At 43.8% G+C, this 21,230-nt stretch overlaps 1 protein-coding gene across 1 annotated transcript in view; it reads right to left on the bottom strand.

Annotated features, from left to right (window-relative positions):
• Positions 1-21,230, bottom strand: part of NLRP5 (NLR family pyrin domain containing 5) — a 72,610-nt gene that overhangs the window by 36,009 nt on the left and 15,371 nt on the right. The window contains exons 3-6 of the mRNA XM_031660385.1: positions 15,267-15,626; positions 11,297-11,362; positions 3,978-4,034; positions 364-420 (exon numbers count right to left, since the gene is read on the bottom strand). Coding sequence (XP_031516245.1) covers positions 364-420; positions 3,978-4,034; positions 11,297-11,362; positions 15,267-15,626 — 540 coding nt within the window. The remainder of the gene's footprint in view (positions 1-363; positions 421-3,977; positions 4,035-11,296; positions 11,363-15,266; positions 15,627-21,230) is intronic.

The following is a 21,230-nucleotide window of genomic DNA, read 5'->3' as shown; positions in this document are numbered from 1 at the left end:
GAAGGAATTAAGAAAATAATTACTGCCACTTAAGTTTGAAGAAAGCCCTTGACTACTCTTGGCCATATATTTAGCATCCATCAAAATAGAGTTATGATTGACTCAGAGTCCCTAGAATTATGGAGTTCTTTAGAATTTTGTCTTCATAGTATCTGACTGGAATAATCATAGGTAAGACAGTGGCAAGCTCTATCCATGGGACCGATCAAGGCATGAAGGGGAAGGAGTTGACACCAGAGACAAAGGAGAGGAATGAAGAAGGCAATCGAGAGCTACATGCCCTTGCAACTAAGAGCTACTTACACTTCTTTCACCCAACTTTCTTCCAGGAGGGCAACCAAGGAATAAATCTGTTTCCCTCACCTTGTGCTTCTGTCTCTGCTGCTGTGGCACCTTCTTGTTCCATAGCTTGTGAAATTTCTGCAAAAGAAGAATGAATTCCAACATACTTGTGTTTATTATTCAAATCAGATATGTCAGACACCCCCAAGATAAGCTCAGTCATGCTGTATTTAATTTTCTGGCCAGTTTAAAGCATGGCAACCACTGGCTCAGCTAGAAGACCGAGTGTGCTAGTACAATGAGCACTAATTCAAGGCTTGAGGGTGAGAGTCCCAGGCTCATTTCTCCTTGGAGAGCCTTGCGCAAGTTATTAAAATGAGGGGTAGGTCAGGCACGGTGGCTCATGCCTGTAATCCCAGCACTTTGGGAGGCCGAGGCGGGCAGATCACCTGAGGTTAGGGGTTCAAGACCAGCCTGACCAATATGATAAAACCCAGTCTCTACTAAAAAAAATACAAAAATTAGCTAGGCATGGTGACATGTGCCTGTAATCCCAGCTACTCAGGAGGCTGAGGCAGGAGAATCACTTGAACCTGGGAGGCGGAGGTTGCAGTGAGCTGAGATCATGCCACTGCACTCCAGCCTGGGTGACAGAGGGAGACCCTGTCTCAAAATTAATAAGAATACAAAAATTAAATGAGGGGTAAAACCTACAGTTAAGAATTAAGGATCTTAGAGCCAGATGTTGTGATACATGCCTGTAGTCCCAGCTACGCGGGAGGCTGAGGCAGGAGGATCACTCGAGCCCAGCAGTTTGAGGCTGTAGTGTGCCACAGCTGTGCTTGTGGATAGCCACTGCATTGCAGTCTCAGCAATATAGCAAAACTCTGCCTCTTAAAAAAAGAATTAAGGATTTGAGTCAGACACAGGATTCAAATGTGAATTGTCATATACTACTTGTAAGATCTTCATCAATTACTGAGGTTACATGTTTCTGGATGTTCATCTACAAAAGCAAAGAAATTATTCCTATGTTGTCGAGTTGCTGTGGAGATGATTTAGTAGAGTAATAACACAGCCTCTGGCACATAGTAGCAACCACTGACTGAGAATAACCACTATATATATATTTATCAGGACATAGTTACCATGTGAGGCTAAATACAAATTCCTCTTAGGATCTATGAGAATAGATTTGCCATTTTAAAGAATAATCATTAGGGTGGTCTTTGTCTTGTAAATTAGAGAAAAATTATTTTTCAAAAAACCACAAACAGAATAAAAACCATTTAAGGATTTTTAAGCAAGGGAGTAAAGTTACAGATGTAAATTTTTAGATCACCTTGGTTATTGTATGAAAAATGGATTGTATGTGAAAATGAATTGCGTTTGAGATACGAATGAAATGCCTTTAAATACAGCAGATGGGAAAAACTGAACAAATGGGTCATATATTACAGGTAGAGACCATGTGATTTTCTGATTTGCTAGATATAAGATGGAGAAAAGAAATATTAAAAAATACAGCTACTTAGGAAGTCGAGGCACGAGAATTGCTTAAACCTGGGAGGTGGAGTGAGCCAAAATTGCACCACTGCACTCCATACTGGGAGACAGAGTGAGACTCCATCTCAAAAGCAAACCAGAAAATGACTTGAAGCTTTTGGTGTAAATGACCAGGCATATAGTGATGCTATGTACCGACATGGAAAACAGTGGAGGCAGATATCGAGCGAACGCTCCACCCAAAAGCAGAAAATATGCCCTTCTCAACTGCAAACAGACCTTCTCCAAGATAGACATATCAGGCATAAAACATGCTTCAAGTTGATGTGCTTTGAAATTATACAAAGTATGCTCTCTTAACACAATGAAATAAGATTAGAAATCAGTAAGAAAATTTGAAAATTTCCAAATACATAGAAGTGAAGCCACAATCGTGTGACCTCAATAGGTCAAAGCGGGTAAACAAAAGGGAATTAAATACTTTGAAATGAGTGGAAACAAAACACAGCAGTATTTACGGTGTGTAGATAGAGCCGTGCATAAAGGAAAATTTATAGCTATAAATGCCCAAGAAAGATCTGAAATATAACATAACTTCCCACCTTAAAGCAGCAAAGAACCCTTTTTGGGGTTAGTGAGCAGCAAACTAACCCCAAAATGGACAGAGAACGGGAATAAAGAACAGAAGTAAACAAAATACAGAATGGAAATACAATAGAGAAAACAAACCCAGCAGTTTGTCCTTTGAAAAGAACAAAATTGACAAACCTTTACCCAGACTGACCAAGAAGAAAAACAAAAAAACCAGACAGCTAAAATTACTGTAGTCGGGAATGAAAGAGGGTCACAACAACCTTAAAGAAATGAAAAGGATTTTGGCCGGACACGGTGGCTCACGCCTGTAATCCCAGTACTTTGGGAGGCCGAGGTGGGTGGATCACGAGGTCAAGAGATCGAGACCATCCTGGCCAACACGGTGAAACCCCGTCTCTACTAAAAATACAAAAATTAGCCAGGCATCATGGTAGTGGGTGCCTGTAGTCCCAGCTACTCAGGAGGCTGAGGCAGGAGCATGGCGTGAACCCAGGAGGTGGAGGTTGTGGTGAGCTGAGATTGTGATACTGCATTCCAGCCTGGGTGACAGAGCGAGAATCCCTTTCAAAACAAAACAAAACAAAAAAGATGTGGTATATATACACAATGGGTTATTCAGCCCAAACACACAGGAAATTCTGTCATTTGCTACAACGTCAAGGAACCTAGAGGACATTATGTTAAGTGAAGTAAGCCAGGCACCGAGAAATACCAGAGGATCTGACATGTGGAACCTAAAAATGTCTAACTCAGAATTGGAAGGTGGAACGGTAGTTACCAGAGGCTGGTGGGGCAGACAGTGGACCGGGAAAGGTGGAAAACATTAGTCAACAGGTACAAAGTTACAGCTAGACAGGAGGAGTAAGTTCTGGTGTTCTACTGCACAACAGTGGTGACTGGTTAATAACAATGTATATTTCAAAATAGCTAAAAGAGGATTTTAAATGTTCTCAGCATGGCTGGGCACGGTGGCTCAAGCTGGTAATCCTAGCACTTTGGGAGGCTGAGGCAGGCAGATCACACGAGGTCGGGAGTTCGAGACGAGCCTGACCAACATGCAGAAACCACGTGTCTACTAAAAATACAAAATTAACCGGGTGTGGTGGTGCACTCCTGTAGCCCCAGCTACTTGGGAGGCTGAGGCAGGAGAATCGCTTGAACCCGGGAAGCGGAGGTTGCAGTGAGCCGTGATCACGCCATTGCACTCCAGCCTGGGCCACAAGAACAAAACTCCGTCTCAAAATAAATAAAATTTTCTCAGCACAAAGAATATTTGAGGTGATGGATGTGCTAGTTACCCCGATTTGATCATTCTATAATATATACATGTACTGAAGCCTCATGACCCCGTAAATATATACAATTCTTATTTTTCAGTTAAAAATCAAAAAACAGTAGTGTGAATAATCAGAGAACATGCAAGGTTCTGTCCATGGTGCTGATCCCAAGATCCCTTAGGGAAAGGACTCACACACCAGACACAAATGAGAATGAAGAAAGGGAAAGTGGATTTCCCCGTCATTTGAACTGCATGGACTTCTCTCACCCAGCTTTCTTCCAGGAGGGCAACAAATGAATAAATCTATTTCCTTCACCTTGTTCTTTTGTCTCTGCCGCTGTGGCACTCTCTTGTTGCACAGCTTGTGAAATTCCTGCAAAAGAGGAGGGAGAAGAAGAAACACAAACATACTGTGTATATTATCCAAATCAGAGATGTTGGTCACCCCAGATAAACTTAGCCATGCCATATTTAATTTTCTGACCAGTTTAGAGGACAGAACCACTGGCTCAGCGCCAGGGCAGAGTGTGCCAGTAACATAAGTCCTGAATTCAAGATCAGACTATTCAAAATCAAAAGTATTTCTATACACTGGCAGTAAACAAAATAAAATGAACAACTTGGTCTGGCACAGTGGCTCATGCCTGTAATCCCAGCACTTTGGGAGGCTGAGGCGGGTGAATCATTTGAGGTCAGGGGTTTGAGACCAGCCTGGCCAACATGGTGAAACCCCATCTCTACTACACATTCAAAAAAAAATTAGCCAGGTGTGGTGGCATGTGCCTGTAAATCCCATCTACTGGAAGGCTGAGGCAGGAGAATTGCTTGAACCCAGGAGGCAGAGATTGCAATGAGCCGAGATCACGCCACTGCACTCCAGCCTGGGCAACAAGAGCGAAACTCTGTCAAACAAACAAACAAACAAACAAAAGAACTCCACTTATAATAGCATGAACAAAATATTTCAGAATAAATTTAACAAATGAAACGAGACTTGTATCCTGAAAGCCACAAACATAACAGAAAAAAATTAAGAAAACCCTAAATTAATGGAAAGACCACCCTGTGTTCATCGATTGAAGACTTAATGTTGTTACTGTATCATACACCCAACATTAATCTACATGACATAATGCAATCTTATCAAAATCCCAGCTACCTTTTTTGTTGGCAGAAATTGTCAAGCTGGTTGATACTAAAATTCACATGGAAATTCAAGAGACCCAGAATAGCCAATCTATCTTGAAGTCAAGTTGGAGAATCACACTTTGAGTTCAAAACTATAAAGCAACAGTAATTAAGTCAGTGTGGTTCAGGTATAAGGTCAGATATAGAGATCAACGGAATAGACTTGAAAGTTTAAAAGTAATCTCACACATCTCTGATTTTAGACAAGAATATAGACAATGAGAAAGAATAGTGTTTTCAATAAATATTGCTGGAGAACTGGTTATCTACACACAAAAGAATGAAGTTGAGCCCTCTACTTCATTTCATATACAAAATTAGCTCAAAATGTTTAAAGACCTAAATGTTTTTAAGAGCTGTAACTACAAAATCCTTAAGAGGAAATATTGGTGTAAACCTTCTGATTTTGACTTTCTGATTTTGGGTTAAGCCCAATTTTTTTTTTTTTTTTTTTTTTTTGAGATGGGGTGTTGCTCTGTCACTAGGCTGGAGTGCAATGGTGCGATCTCAGCTCACTGCAACCTCCGCCTCCAGGTTCAAGGGATTCCCCGGCCTCAGCCTCTCAAGTAGCTAGGACTACAGGCATGTGCCACCATGCCCAGCTAATTATTTTGTAGAGATGGGGTTTCACCATGTTGGCCAGGATGGTCTGGATATCCTGACCTCATGATCCACTGCTTTGGCCTCCCAAAGTGCTGGGATTACAGGCATGAGCCACCGTGCCCAGCCAGGTTAAGGAATTTTTTTAAAGATATAACACCAAAAGCACAATCAATCAAGGAAATAAATTTATCTTCATAAAATTAAAGCCTGCTATGCTTCAAAGGACATCAGGAGTGTGAAAAGATAATCCAGAGAACAGGGAAATATATATTTTAAATCATGTCTCCATATAATCTGGATAGAACCTTAGTAAAGTATTGCAAATCAACAATATAATAAAGTTAAAAATGGACCAAGGATTTGAATATACATTTCTCTGAAGACACAGAAGTGGCCAGTTAGCACATGAAAAGATTCTGAACATAATTAGGGAGATTCAAATCAAAACCACAGTGCATATTTCATACCTACTAGGATGGTTACAATAAAAAACAGGAGCAAATGTTACTGTAGCTTTCATTAAGGTGTTGGTGAGGATGCAAAACGGTGCAGTCACTTTAGAAAAACCGTTTGGCAGCTCCTCAAAAAGTTAAACACAGTTGCCATATGACCCACCAATTCCACTCCTAGGTATACGCCTCCCTGGATCGAAAACACGTCTACACAAACACACACGAGAATCCATAGCTGCATCATTCATAATGGCCAAAAAAAACAACCCAAATGTCCAGTCCATCATGTGATAAACGAACAAGAAGTGTTTTATATACATTTATATACGTAAATGGAATAGTTTTTTTAGTTTTTTATTTTTTTTTTTTTTTTTTGAGGCAGAGTCTCACCTTGTCGCCCAGGCTGGATTGGAGTGCAGTGGCATGATCTGGGTTCACTGCAAGCTCCGCGTCCCAGGTTCACGCCATTCTCCTGCCTCAGCCTCCCGGGTATCTTGGACCACAGGTGCCGCCACCTCGCCCGGCTAATTTTTTGTATTTTTATTAGGGACGGGGTTTCACCGTGTTAGCCAGGATGGTCTCGATCTCCTGATCTCGTGATCTGCCCGCCTCGGCCTCTCAAAGTGCTGGAATTACAGGCGTGAGCCACCGCGCCCGGCTGGAATACTGTTTAGCCATAAAAAGTTATGAAGTCCTGAAACAGGCTATGATATTGACAAATCTTTAAGATTATGTTAAATGAAGGAAGCCAGTTGCAAAATACAACAAAGCATCCGGTTTCATTTATATGGAAGGTCCAGAAAAGGCAAAAATCACAGACACCAAGTAGATGGCTGATTTCCAGGGCTTGGGTGTCGGGGGATGACGGCTAATAGGTATGTGGTTTTCTGGGGTGATGAAAATTTCCCGAAATTAGATAGCAGTGATCGTGGCACAACTTTGTTAATACATAAAACACTGAATTGTATTAGGATGAATTTTATGATATGTGAGTTTTCCCTCAACTTAAAAAAAGCAAGCAAAGTATATGAAGAGATTACAGACCGGTTCACTCAAACACAGATGCCAAATTCGAAGTGATTTACCAGCAAACTGTGTCCAGAAGTGTATCAAAAGGTAAGTAATGCTGCTTATGTCACATGTATTCCAGGAAATCAAGAATGATTTAACACTAGAAAGAAGTCTGTAAGTGTCATTCACTACAGTAACAGGTTCAGGGAAAGTAATTTTAAGATCATTCCAAATTATGCAAAAATAAAACAGGACAATTTTCTCCACCTTGTTCTTTTGTCTTTCCCGAAGGATGTTTTTTTGGGTGATAGAAAAGTCCTAAGACCGGACTGTGGTGATTGTTTCATGTTTACAAATTCTTGAACTGTATTCTTAAGATTTCATGATATGTAAACCGGCATCTAGTTATCTGGAAAGAAAAAAAAAAAGGTCGGGCGCGGTGGCTCACGCCTATAATCCCAGCACTTTGGGAGGCCAAGGTGGGTGGATCACGAGGTCAGGAGATCGAGACCATCCTAGCTAACACGGTGAACCCCCCCCCAACTAAAAATACAAAAAAATTTGTCAGGCGTGGTGGCAGGTGCCTGTGGTCCCAGCTGCTTGGGAGGCTGAGGCAGGAGAATGGCATGAACCCAGGAGGCGGAGCTTGCAGTGAGCTGAGATCGCGCCACTGCACTCCGACCTGGGTGACACAGGGAGACTCCGTCCAAAAAAAAAAGCTAAACAAAAAAAAAGCCACTAGGGGAGGAACACCTCTCCTTGTGGGGGTGGATTTCCATTAGGAGCTATGTTGTGAGCATCATAATACATTTGATCTATTAGACTAAATAGATTTGTCGTGTAATGTAAGAGATTAAAGAATCTGAAGTTATATAGAATTTATAAGATCTAGGCCAGGCGCAGTAGCTCAAACCTGTAATCTCAGCACTTTGGGAGGCCGAGGTGGGTGTATCACCTGAGGTCAGGAGTTCGAGACCAGCCTGGCCAACATGGCAAAACCCTGTCTACTAAAAATACAAATATTAGCTGGGCGTGGAGGCGGGTGCCTGTAATCCCAGCTACTCAGGAGGCTGAGACAGGAGAATTGCTTGAACCTGGGAGGCAGAGGTTGCAGCGAGCTGAGATCCTACCATTGCACTCCAGCCTGAGTGACAGAGTAAGACTCTGTGTGTGTGGGTGAGGGTGGGGGGGCAGAGAAGGAAAGAAATAGAAAAAGAAAAAAGATCTAACACAAAGATGACGTCTCAGTATGGAAAAAAAAAATCAGACTTTCTCTCGACTGATCTCCCTTGGGCAAATCTGTCTCTGGGTTTTGGAGTCGTGTACAATGCTGACTTCAGATGGATGTATCTTACTGTCTTCTCCAAAGTTTTGTGATAGATTTATGGAAATAAATTTCACAAACCATACAATTCATGTATTGAAAGTGCGCAATCATGATTGAGAATATTCAGATTATAACCATCCCTACAATTTTAGAACGTTTTAATCACCCTCAAAGAGAATCCCTGCCCTTAGTCCTCACCCTCTAGGTTTCCCCCATTCACCCCAGCCCTAGGCAACCACTAATCTACTTTTAGTATTTAAATGGATTTGCTGATTCTAGACATTTTATATGAATGGAATCATTCAATACGTATCCTTTTGTGATGGTTTCTTTCATTTAGCCTAGTGTCTTCAAGGTCCATCCATCTGTAGCATGTATTAGTATATATATTTTTTAAGACACAGTCTTGTTTTATCACCCAGGCTGGAGCACAGTGGCACAATCATGGCTCACTGCAGCCTCAAAAGCCCCCTGGACTCAAGCAATCCTCCTGCCTCAGACTCCCAAGTCGCTGGGACCACAGGTGCTCACTCCCACACCTGGCTGATTTCAATTTTTGTAGACATGGGGTCTTGCTACATTGCCCAGGTTGGTCTCAAACTCCTGGGTTCAAGGGATCTGCCTGCCTCAGCCTCCCAAAGTGCTGGGATCACAGATGTGAGCCACCTTGTCCAGTCACATCATTCCTTTTTATGCCAAGTAATATACTATTATATGCATATACCACATTTGATTCTATAGCTTGATAAACAGCTGCATTTATTAGGTTGCCTTAGTTTTAAGGGACATCTTTCTTTTTCCCTCCCAGATGGAGTTAACCTCTTGTTGCCCAGGCTGGAGTGCAGTGGTGCAATCTTGGCTCACCACAACCTCTACCTCTCCCGGGTTCAAGTGATTCTCCTGCCCCAACTTCCCAAGTAGCTGGAATTACAGGCATGTGCCACCACCTCTGGCTATTTTCTTTTCTTTTTGTATTTTTAGTAGAGATGGGGTTTCTCCATGTTGATCAGGCTGGTCTCGAACTCCCACCCTTCGGTGATCCACCCACCTCGGCCTCCCAAAGTGCTGGGATCACAGGCATGAGCCACCAAGCCCAGCCTTCGAGGGATATCTTTCCACACCCAGCCAATTAGTGATGACGAAAGTTTGTGACCCCCTATGACATAAGCTTCTTGAGGGTAGCGTGTCTATCTCTGATGGCCCTAGCCTTTGCACATAGGTAACACCTGGAGTCAGGTCTTTCCGGCACAAGCCGGCCTTGCCTCAATGTAACCATGTGAGATTTTAGCGTGCCACTGAGCTTCTGGGTCTCACCGGACAACTAACGACCGTCACTACCACATAGGATTGAGAAGCATGAGCTTCTCACACACTGGCACAGTGCATGATCCACAGGGTCTCGAGAAGTGGTAGTTCTTGTGTCCAGGAGGAGTTCAGAGGGATTTCTTAATGTGGCTGAAGGCAAGACCCCCGGCTTTTGTCAGGTTTGTTTCAGTCCCACTGTCAAGGTTAGTCTGTGTGTTTATTTTATGCTATCTCTAAGCCACGGTTCAGTAACTTATAAAACCCCTAAGATGCAGTGTTTTTTGTTTTGTTTTGTTTTGTTTTGTTTTTGAGATGGAGTTTCACTCTGGTTGCCCAGGCTGGAGTGCAATGGCACGATCTCGGCTCACTGCAACCTCCGCCTCCCGGGTTCAAGCGATTCTCCTGCCTCAGCCTCTCGAGTAGCTGGGATGACAAACATGCGCCACCATGCCGGCTAATTTTGTACTTTTTTTTTTTTTTTTTTTTTTTTAGTAGAGACGGGGTTTCTCTATGTTGGTCAGGCTGGTCTTGAACTCCCAACCTCGGGCGATCCACCTGCCTTGGCCTCCCAAAGTACTGGGATTACAGGCGTGAGCCACCGCACCCGGCCGTCTAAGACGCAGTTTTATCACATGAAGGATAACACGTCACACTCACCTTGTGAAGCCTGGATTGACATCAAACTGAGCAATGCCAAACCTTTGGGACTCAGAGCCTCTGACTCAGATGCCAGTTACTCAGATGTTAGCTTTGAATAGATCTTTCCCACCCACAGCCTGAGCAAAGCTCCATCCAAACGGAGGTTGGTTTCAATCCCTTCCAAACCAGATTAGGTTTCACAGTCAACAGTGGCTGCTGGGAGATGAGCAAGACGGTGGTGGTGCAGGTAGCAGTGAAGAATGTATGTTGTCTACACAAGCCTGCCTTTCTCCCTGTGTATTTTGCGTTCCCTGGTGTCATCTCATCTTAGTTTTTTGGTTTGTCTTTCCTGTCCCACAACGTGTGAATTTCATGAACACGTGTGCTTCAGCCAACGATGTATTGTAAATACACAGAGCGGTGGCTGGCACGTGGTCAGTGCTCAGATGTTTGGGGAATTGTATTGAATCTGGTTTCATGCTATCTGGTTCTTTCCACCAAAGCCCCCAAACTGGGTTATTGGGAGGAGCTTGTCATAGCAGGGTCATAAGGTTACCCAAACTGAAGATGATGGGAAGTCCTCAAGTTGTAAGAAAGCCTTAAGACCACAGAACTCTTTTTTTTTTTTCTGAGATAGAGTCTCGTTCTGTCACCCAGGCTGGAGTGCAGTGGTGCGATCTTGGCTCACCGCAACCTCTGCCTCCTGGGTTCAAGCGATTCTCCTGCCTCAGCCTCCTGAGTAGCTGGGATGACAGGTGCCCGCCACCACATCTGGCTAAATTTTTTGTATTTTTAGTAGAGACAGGGTTTCACCATGTTGGCCAGGCTGGTCTGGAACTCCTGACCTCAGGTGATCCACCCACCTTGGAGTGTTGGGATTACAGGCATGAGCCACCGAGCCTGGCCCCAGGTCACAGAACTCTTGAATTTGGAAAGAGGAAGACCAGAATTACCAAGTCCTCAGAACCCATCCGGTCAGCTAATGGCAGGGCAGTGAGACTAGAAAGGACACTGGACTACTGGAAGTCATGGTTCTAACCCCTAGAGACGCAAACTAGCTGCCATGTATCTTTAAGCACATCCTATTTCCCCCGACTCCACCCCACTCACCTGGCACTTCTTCCTTGCTTGGTCCTTGGCCAGTTGTTGTTGGTTCAAGATCTTCTGGTGAATGTCCTGCAAGTCAAAGAAAAAGGGAGATTGGCCTCAATGAAGTCACTGTAATTACCCAAGCCAAGGACAAGAATGTCCTGTGCCCGAATTATGGAGGGGAACCAAGCCAAACCTCAGGATCTCAGTTTATTCCATGATTGGCCTGTAACAGAGACCACGGAGTCAGACCTTCCTGTGCCAGCAGTGGCACACTTCAGTGTGCTGAAGTTTGTAAAGAATTCTCTGACCTCAGTTTTGCTGGATGGCCTTGGGTAAGTCACACAATGAGGTTAATCATAGTGATTGTTTCTTTTCAGTCCTCAAGACCTGTCTTTTTTTTTTTTTTTTTTTTTTTTTTGAGACGGAGTCTCGCTCTGTCGCCCAGGCTGGAGTGCTGTGGCCGGATCTCAGCTCACTGCAAGCTCCGCCTCCCGGGTTTTCGCCATTCTCCTACCTCAGCCTCCCGCGTAGCTGGGACCACAGGCGCCCGCCACCGTGCCCGGCTAGTTTTTTGTATTTTTTAGTAGAGACGGGGTTTCACCGTGTTAGCCAGGATGGTCTCGATCTCCTGACCTCGTGATCCGCCCGTCTCGGCCTCCCAAAGTGCTGGGATTACAGGCTTGAGCCACCGCGCCCAGCCTCAAGACCTGTCTTGAATGCCAGACCCAGTTTAGTCAATGACTCACTACGTGTCTACAAGTTACCCAAATACAGGTGGCCTTCAACATAGAAGATCCAACCTTGACTACCCACCCCCCCAATCTACTTTTCACAAAACATGTCTTCCATGGGGTGAAGTCATGGAACCCCATCCACTCAGTTTATCATGCCAGAAACTTGGGGGTCACCCAGGACACTGTATTCTCTCTCTGAATTTAGTTCTGAAAAACTGTCTTGTATACTTCAGAAGCATCTTCCATTTCTCCTTCTTTCTGTGCCATCACCCTATGCTAAGCCACCTTTATTTATCTCATGGACACTACAAAGATCTCAGACTCGTCTCCCTACGTCTGTCCACGACTCCCTCTGGGTCACAACACTTTGCAACAGTGCTGAAATAAAAGTTCGATTATTTCTACTACCACCCCTTTAAAACTATGTAATTGCTTCTACTTATTATTACAAACATTTTCAAGATGCCATGTTATCTGACTTCTAGTCCCTCTATCTTTATCTCCTGCTCATTCTCCGTGGCCCAGCCAAGCGCTCCGTTAAAGGCTTTGGAATGTTCCTACTTGATGCTCAGAATGTTTTTCTCTACCATGCTGAGACAACTTGGCCAACTCCTTTTCCTTTGTCTAAGCCTAAAGCTCACTTCTTCTAGGAAGTGACTCTAGACTTCCCTGTAATCTGGAATAGGAACTACAATTTTCTCTCTCTCCCTTTTAAGACAGAGTCTCACTCTGTCGCCCAGGCTGGAGTGCAATGGCACGATCTTGGCTTACTGCAACCTCTGCCTCCCAGGTTCAAGCGATTCTCCTGCCTCAGCCTGAGTAGCTGGGATTATAGGCGCCCACCAAGCCCAGCTAATTTTTTGTATTTTAAGTAGAGATGGGGTTTCCCCCATGTTCGCCCAGGCTAGTCTTGACCTCAAGATCCTGACCTTAAGTGATCCACCCACCTAGGCCTCCCAAAATGATGGGATTACAGGTATGAGCCACTGTGCCCGGCCGTAAGACATTTTTATATAACATCTTTTTTTTTTTTTTTAATATGGAGTCTCACTCTGTTGCCCAGGCTGGAGTGCAGTGGCTTGATCTTGACTCACTGCAATCTCTACCTCCCAGGTTCAAGCGATTCTCCTGCCTCAGCCTCCCAGGGAGCTGGGATTAGAGTGCGCCACCATGTCCAGCTAATTTTTGTATTTTTAGTAGAGACAGGGTTTCACCATGTTGGCCAGGCTGGTCTCAAACTCCTGACCTCAAATGATTCACCCACCTTGGCTTCCCAGAGTGCTGGGATTACAGGCGTGAGCCACCCCCACCTGGCCTATATCATCCGTTTTCTCTCTCTGCCTCACAGAAAGCTGCAGCTCTCTGGCACTTGACATATGAGAATTTAAACATATGCCATGGCAGATGAATGTTAACAGCAAATCTCATCTTTGTCACATATTAGCTCATGAAGTTGGTCAAGTTATGTAACTTGGAAGATCCTCTACTACAGCTTCAGCCATGGGGAACCCATTTCATTGGGTGGGGTTGACAGTCAGCTGGGGGGCATGACAGTTTCAGTGCAGTGCTGACTTGATAAACCCCAGCTCTCATTTAATTTTTATGCCCTCTTCCTGTGAATACCACCAACATGCCCTCCACACAGGGCCTCTTCCAAGTTCAGAAGACAGAGCTCTTGAAGTGCTTTACAGCAAACGCTGCTGAGCTGCATCAGGTGACTGATGTGCAGGCATGCCACCTGTGTGTGTGTGTATAAATATATATGTGTGTCTATATATATGTGCATATAAACGTGTATGTGTATAAACATGTGTGTATATAAATGTGTGTATATGTGTATGTGTATGTGTATGTATGTGTGTGTATGTATATATGTGTATAAATATATGTATATATAAATGTGTGTATATATGTGTGTAAATATACATGTGTGCATATAGATATGTGTATAAATATATGTGTATATATAAATATATGTATATATAAATATATGTGTGTATGTGTGTATATATGTGCGTATATATAAATATATGTATGTATATGTGTGTATATAAATATATGTGTGTATATGTGTATATGTGTGTATATATGCATATATAAATATATGTGTATATATATAAATATATGCATGTGTATATAATGTATGTGTATATAAATATATGTGCATATATATGTGTGCATATAAATATGTGTATAAATATATGTGTGTATATATAAATATGTGTATATATAGATATGTATATATGTGTATATATACATTTTTTGATACAGTCTCACTCCACTGCCCAGGCTGGAGTGCAGTCGCATGATCTCAGCTCACTGCAACCTCCGCCTCCTGGGTTCAAGCAATTCTCCTGCCTCAGCCTCCCAAGTAGCTGGGATGACAGGCATGTGCCACAACGCCCGGCTAATTTTTTTATTTTTAAGTAGAGACGGGGTTTTGCCATGTTGACCAGGCTGGTCTTGAACTCCTGACCTCAAGTGATCCTCCCACCTCAGCCTCTCAAAGTGCTGGGATTACAGCTGGGAGCCACCGCGTCCAGTCCACACCTGTATTTGTAGGGCCAATTCAGGGGCTCAGTCAAGGGATTTGTTTTCAGTCTACAGTGGAAGGGATTCTCCTGATAAAAAAGAACTACTATTTTCTAAATGACCTTTCTCCTAAATACCCTAAAATAACCACAGAATCTGACCTGAATTCTTGCTGCACTATGGACACCCACAGTCTAAGAAAGGCCAAGCTTTAGATCAGCACCTGGAACCTCAGTCCTTCATCTCATGGCCAAGTGTGAGACTCACACCGAACCACTATTAGCGTTCTCAACCAACGAGGTTCTTTAGCCACTTTCTAACTCATTGCATTATTGAACTTTTGCAATGGCACACACAGTATCACATTTCCTGTTCCAAGATGTGGGAACCAAGGGTCAGAACAGAAGGAGACGTTCCCAAAGTCTCACGACAGACCCGTGATAGTGCCCCTCAAGCTTAGCACTTACACCTCAAATCCTATTAACTTCAGTGGAAGTCCGTGTGAGTGGAGCCGTTGTCTACCCATTTCTCCCTCCTCCGTCACTTTACAGGCTAGAGACTGCACTAATTTCCAGCCAGTGACGATGACCAATGAGAGCCTTCTCACAGCTCAGACTCACACTGCAGAGGTGGACCCGGTTACTGAACAATGATCCTCCCCTGTTCCCGTGAGAACCTAATATCACCTTCCCTGCCCTGGACTTGCCCCAAGTCTCACTTACTTTTCATGTCATCCCTTGCTTTCTCTGAGAGGGTTGGCAGGTTCATACTTTCAAAGATGCTAATGGACGTAGCCCAGGCGAGCGACGCTCCGTAATACTCATGCAAGAGGAGTGCCAGGCATTCCACGTTGGCGTTCTCGATTTCGAACTGTGGAATAGAGCATGTGGTCGATTCTGAAGATTTCTTCTTTAGTAATTCCTTAAATGTCTGAAATTCTTCCTTGTCTAGCTCGTGGAGACACCATTGCAACCCGTAGCTGGAAAAGGTGAGCGATTTGTCTCCTTCCATCTTGAGACAAGGCTGAGAACTCACGTTTTGGGGGAAAAGTGGATTCTTTGGTAACATGGAGCAAGTAGGACCTGTGGAAAGAGTGACAAGATTCAAAAGAGGATCTTGTAGCAAATCCTAAAGTTGATACAACTAATGTCAATCACCTCACTAGATGAACAGCCTTCTCTCTCTCCAGTTCTTCATGGAGAAGCATTTGTTGCCACAATATCTGTTTATCCCGTTACTAGAACATCAGTGCTGGGATATTTTGTTTTCTGTACCCTTAGTTCCCAAACAGCATCTTAGAATAAAATTGGACATGCATGCCACAGATGCTCTTGGCTAGTATGTCGTACTCAGAAACACTGGCTGTGGCCGGGCGCAGTGGCTCATGCCTGAAATGCCAGCACTTTGGGAGGCCGAGGCAGGTGGATCGCTTGAGGTCAGGAGTTCGAGACCAGCCTGGCCAACATGGTGAAACTCCATCTCTATTAAAAATATATTTTAAAAAATTAGCCAGGAGTGGTGGCACATGCCTGTAACCCCAGCTACTCAGGAGGCTGAGGCAGGAGAATCGCTTGAATCTGGAAGGCGAAGGTTGCAGTCAGCCGAGACTGCGCCATGGCACTCCAGCCTGGACAAGATTGAAACTCCATCTCAAAAAACAAACAAAAAACCACTGGCAAATAGATTCCTACCAGTTACTAGTAGCCAGTTACAGGATTCTTCCATCAGCTGATTTCTGTTACACCTGTTAACATCGAGTTCCATAAACACAGTAAACAGTCTTGGTGTAAAAATAAACTGATAAATACTTGAAAGTCATATCTGATAAGGGATTTACATCTAGATAATATACATGCAGTAATAGGGAGACAAAGAATCCAATTTCATATGGGCAAAGGGTCTGAACATCCATTTCTCCAAAGAAGCTATGCAAATGGCTAACGCGCACATGGAAAGATTAACGTCGTAAGTCACCATCAGGACCAATTCTACCCCTATTTGCTAACTCATTTTACAGATGAGCATCCAGGACCTCTGCTATGAATTGCTTCTCCAAGTTGTCAAGAAGCCTGGTCTATGATGACATCAAAATGTAGCAGTTGTTATAAGACCCCACAAATAATTCCTAAATCTCTCAAATTTCTTTGTCATTATAAGAGCTCTATAAATTGTGACAACCAGTACTGGTTGGCCAGTTAGAGCAAATCTTGTTTGCCCCCACCATTACTTTGTGGTAGACAAGAAAGCAATAGAAGGAATACCACGTAATAAAACATTTTAAAGACTCACATAGACAGCAGCTTGTTATTTTCTGAGGGGCGGTATTGGTGTGAGGTCACCCTTGCTTGACATCTGTGCATTTATAGTTTTTGAGCTAGACTTGCAGATACGCAGTAAGGTCCTGTCAAGTCACCTCCCTGGACCTGGAACCATCCACCAAGGGAAAAAATCAGCCTGCAGGGGGGCAGGTTCTCTTAACACTGATTTTTTGCTCTGCTCACTTAGACAGGGCACCTGCTTTATACTCCCTCACCTGCAGGGACAAACTCGTCCCCGGTAGTTAGCCCCTGTCTTTCCTTCTGCCTACCGTTCTTTCCATGGGAAAGTTTTAAGATGGGCTTGCTGAGATTACTTCAATTAATTATGAGTCAGAAGATAAAATTATAACACACACAGAAGAAAATATTTAAAGGAGGGTAGAGATGGGAGACAAGAGCCTAGAGATGTCATGGGAGCTAAAATCTATTCAATGAGTTTTTTTTTTTCCCCCAGACTGAGTCTTGCTGTTGCCCAGGCAGGAGTACAGTGGTGCAGACAGAGCTCACTGCAGCCTTCAACTCCTGGGCTGAAGCAATCTTCCTGCCTCAGCCTTTCTAGTAGCTGGGACCACAGACTTGCTGTCAGTCCATTTTTTTTTTTTTTTTTTTTTTTTAAAGTAGAGACAACGTCTCACTATGTTGTCCAGACTGGTTTCAAACTCCTGGTTTCAAGCAATCCTCTTGCCCTGGCCTCCCAAAGTGTTGGGATTGCAGGCTTGAACTACTACACCCAAATTTGTATTTTTTATTTTTATTTTTATTTTTTTAGACGGGGTCTCGCTCTGTCACCAGGCTGGAGTGCACTTGTGCAATCTCGGCTCACTGCAACCTCTGCCTCCCAGGTTCAAGTGATTCTCCTGCCTCAGCCTCCTGAGTAGCTGGGATTACAGGTGTGCACCACCACAGCCAGCTAATTTGTGTTTTTAGTAGAGACAGGGTTTCACCATGTTGGCCAGGATGGTCTAGATCTCTTGACCTCGTGATCCACTAGCTTCCCAAAGTGCTAGGATTACAGGTGTGAGCCACCACACCCCACCAGGTTAGACTATTTCTAACCCTGTTCTGATTTAATAATTTAATTTGCTTTACAAGATGAGGCGATACCCGTGGGTACACATTTTCCCGAGGCGCAGGAAACAGGTTATCACAAATACCCTCTCTACGGGAAAGGCCTCTAAAAAGAGTACAGAGGTGACAGTCCCTGGACAACTGTCACTGAAAAGAGTGGAGAGGTGACATTCCCTGGACAACTCACTGAAAAGAGTGGAGAGGTGACAGTTCCTGGACAACTGTCACTGAAAAGACTGGAGGTGGCAGTCCCTGGATAACTGTCACTGAAATGAGTGGAGAAGTGACATTCCCTGGACAACTGTCATGGAAAAGAGTGGAGAGGTGGCAGTCCCTGTGCAGCTGTCATTGAAAAGAGTGGAGAGGTGGCAGCCCCTGGACAACTGTCATTGAAAAGAGTGGAGAGATGGCAGTCTCTGGAGAACTGTCATGGGTGGACCAACTTCCTGGAGAAGTGAATATGGCTTTTTCCTGCATTCTTTCTTTTTCTTTCTACCCCGGGGAGTGTTCTGCCACAACGGATTGCTAATAACATTGCAGCAAACAGCAGCTAAGGCAGGGAATTAGATCCACGTGTCATGGTACCAAGGCTGAGGGTTGCTTTCCTCATAGGTAACTCAACTCTAAGAGGCTGTCGACTCCTCCTGTAGTGATCCTCAGAGCAGAGCGACAGCTCCAAGTTCAAGTCCTTCTGCAACCTTCATCATACATCCGCATGGAAAGTACCTGAACATCTAAGGCTGGGCTCTCCTCTGGAAGCTGGAAATCAGAGTACCTGCCTCTTCAAGGATTGCTGTGGGGTTTCAGTGAAGCAACAAGTGAGGCAGAAGGGCTGGCACAGAACATGCATGGGAACCCTGACCACCACCTGCTCTAAAGCTACCTGACAGACCGAGATGTCCTGAGCAGAACAGTATGTTACAGCACACAAGCACTCAGGCTTAAGACGCTACTGCCGAGGAAGGCAGATCACCTGAGGTCAGGAATTCGAGACCAGCCTGGCTAACATGGTAAAACCCCATTTCTACTCAAAATACAAAAAATTAGCCAGGCATGGTGGCATGCACCTGTAACCCCAGCTACTCGGGAGACTAAGGCAGGAGAATCACTTGAACCCGGGAGGCAGAGGTTGCAGTGAGCCGAGATTGTGGCATTGCACTCCAGCTTAGGCAACAAGAGCGAAACTCTGTCCACCTCCCCCCGCCCCACCCCCCCAAAAAAAAGATTTAGTAGGATCTCAATTATGTGGATTCTAAACTAATCAAATTCATAGCAGCAGAGGGTAGAATGGTGGTTGCCAGAGACTGGGGGAAAAAATGGGGAAAAAGGAAATGTTGATGAAAAGATACAAACAAGTTTCAGTTAGATCAGAGAAATGAGTTTTAGGGATCCCCTGCACAGCATGGCAACTAGAGTTAATGATGATGTATTTAACCTGCCATGGAATTCAAGAAAAGATGTATTAATATACACTCCAAAATTGCTAAAAGATTTTAAACATCCTCACCACAAAAAGTAACTAAGGTGATGGACATGTTAGCTTTTTTTCTGCAGTATATACATATATCAGAACATCACATTGTTCCCCACAAATATATACAATTATTGTCAATTAAAAATAAAAGTGGATTTAGGATTGCTTCGATTTGTCAATCTGCAGGTGAGGCTAAAGTGTGTGTGTACATATATATATGCACACATATATGTTTTGAGATGAAGTCTCGCATTGTTTTCCGGGCTGGACTACAGTGGCACAATCTCAACTCACTGCAACCTCTGCCTCCTGGGTTGAAACAATTCTCCTGCCTCAGCCTCTCAAGTAGCTGGGATTACAGGCACCTGCCACCATGCCCAGCTAATTTTTTGTATTTCTAGTAGAGACGGGATTTCACTAGGTTGGCCAGGCTGGTCCCAAACTCCTGACTTTGTGACTTGCCCACCTCGGCTTCCCAAAGTGCTGGGATTACATGTATGAGCCACCACACCTGGCCTCATATATACTTTTAGAGACAGGGTCTCACTCTGTCCCCCAGGCTGGAGTGCAGTGACTATCATAGCTCGCCATAGCCTTGAACTCCTGGGCCCAAGTGATCTTCCTGCCTCAGACTCCCCAAGTAGCTGGGACAACAGGTGCATACCACCACACCTGGTTTCTTATATTTTTCTAATTTTAGAATGTCTGAAATTCAGGACTGAGATAAGATAAATCTAATCCAATCTTTGTAATTCCTACTTCATTTCATTAAAAGAGGCAAGGTTTTCATTAACCCACCTACCCTCCGGGAAAAGATGTTTTCTTTCTTTGTGTGTGTGTGCTACCGTGGTTGTTTTGACTATTTTGATTATAATAAAACTGTAGGAGTAGATAGTACTTCCTGCCCCCCTACCTCCAACATTCAGAGAATAAAACAATATAGCTTCAATGGATGTATAAATAGTATCACCAGAAACACTTTACAACTTAGGACTAGATATCCTTCAAATTAATTTTTTTTTTTTTTTTTTTTTTTGGAGATGGAGTGTCACTCTGTCACCCAGGCTGGAGTCCAGTGGTGCAGTCTCAGCTCACTGCAACTGCTGCCTTCTGGGCTCAGGTGATCCTGCTGCCCCAGCCTCCCAAGTAGCTGGAATTACAGGTGTCCACTACCATACCCAGCTAATTTTTTGGTATTTTAACCAAAATTTTTGGTGTTTTGGTATTTTTGATAGAGATAGACTTTTACCATCTTGGCTAGGCTGGTCTCGAACTCCTGTCCTGAAGTAATCTGCCCACCTTGGCCTCCCAGAGTGCTGGGATTACAGGCATGAGCCACCTTGCCCAGCTATCTTTTAAACTTTTACAGAACTCATACCAATTCTTCTCAAACTATTCTGAGAATTGAAGGGAAGGGAATTCTTCCTGATTCTATGAACCAAGCGCTGTCCTGATACCAAAACCAGACAAGGACACACACACAAAAACTACAGGCCAGTATCTCTCATGAACACAGATGCAAAAATCTTTGACAAAATTCTAGCTAACCAAATCTAAGAACACATCAAAAAGATCATTCCCCATGATCAAGTGGGATTCATCTCAGGGACTCAAGGATGGTTCATGAGCAGAATGAAGGACAAAAACCACACGATCATCAAGACATGCAGAGAAAGCATTTGATAAAATTCAATGTTTACAAGAAAAAAACATTTACAAGAAAAAAACCCCATCAAAAAGTGGGTGAAGGATATGAACAGACACTTCTCAAAAGACGACATTTATGCAGCCAACAGACATGTGAAAAAATGCTCATCATCACTGGC

The sequence above is a fragment of the Papio anubis genome, chromosome 20, assembly GCF_008728515.1.
Source record: "Papio anubis isolate 15944 chromosome 20, Panubis1.0, whole genome shotgun sequence".
NCBI lineage: Eukaryota > Metazoa > Chordata > Mammalia > Primates > Cercopithecidae > Papio > Papio anubis.
Note: the sequence above shows the minus strand (reverse complement) of the source record. Positions and strands in the feature narration are given on the sequence as shown.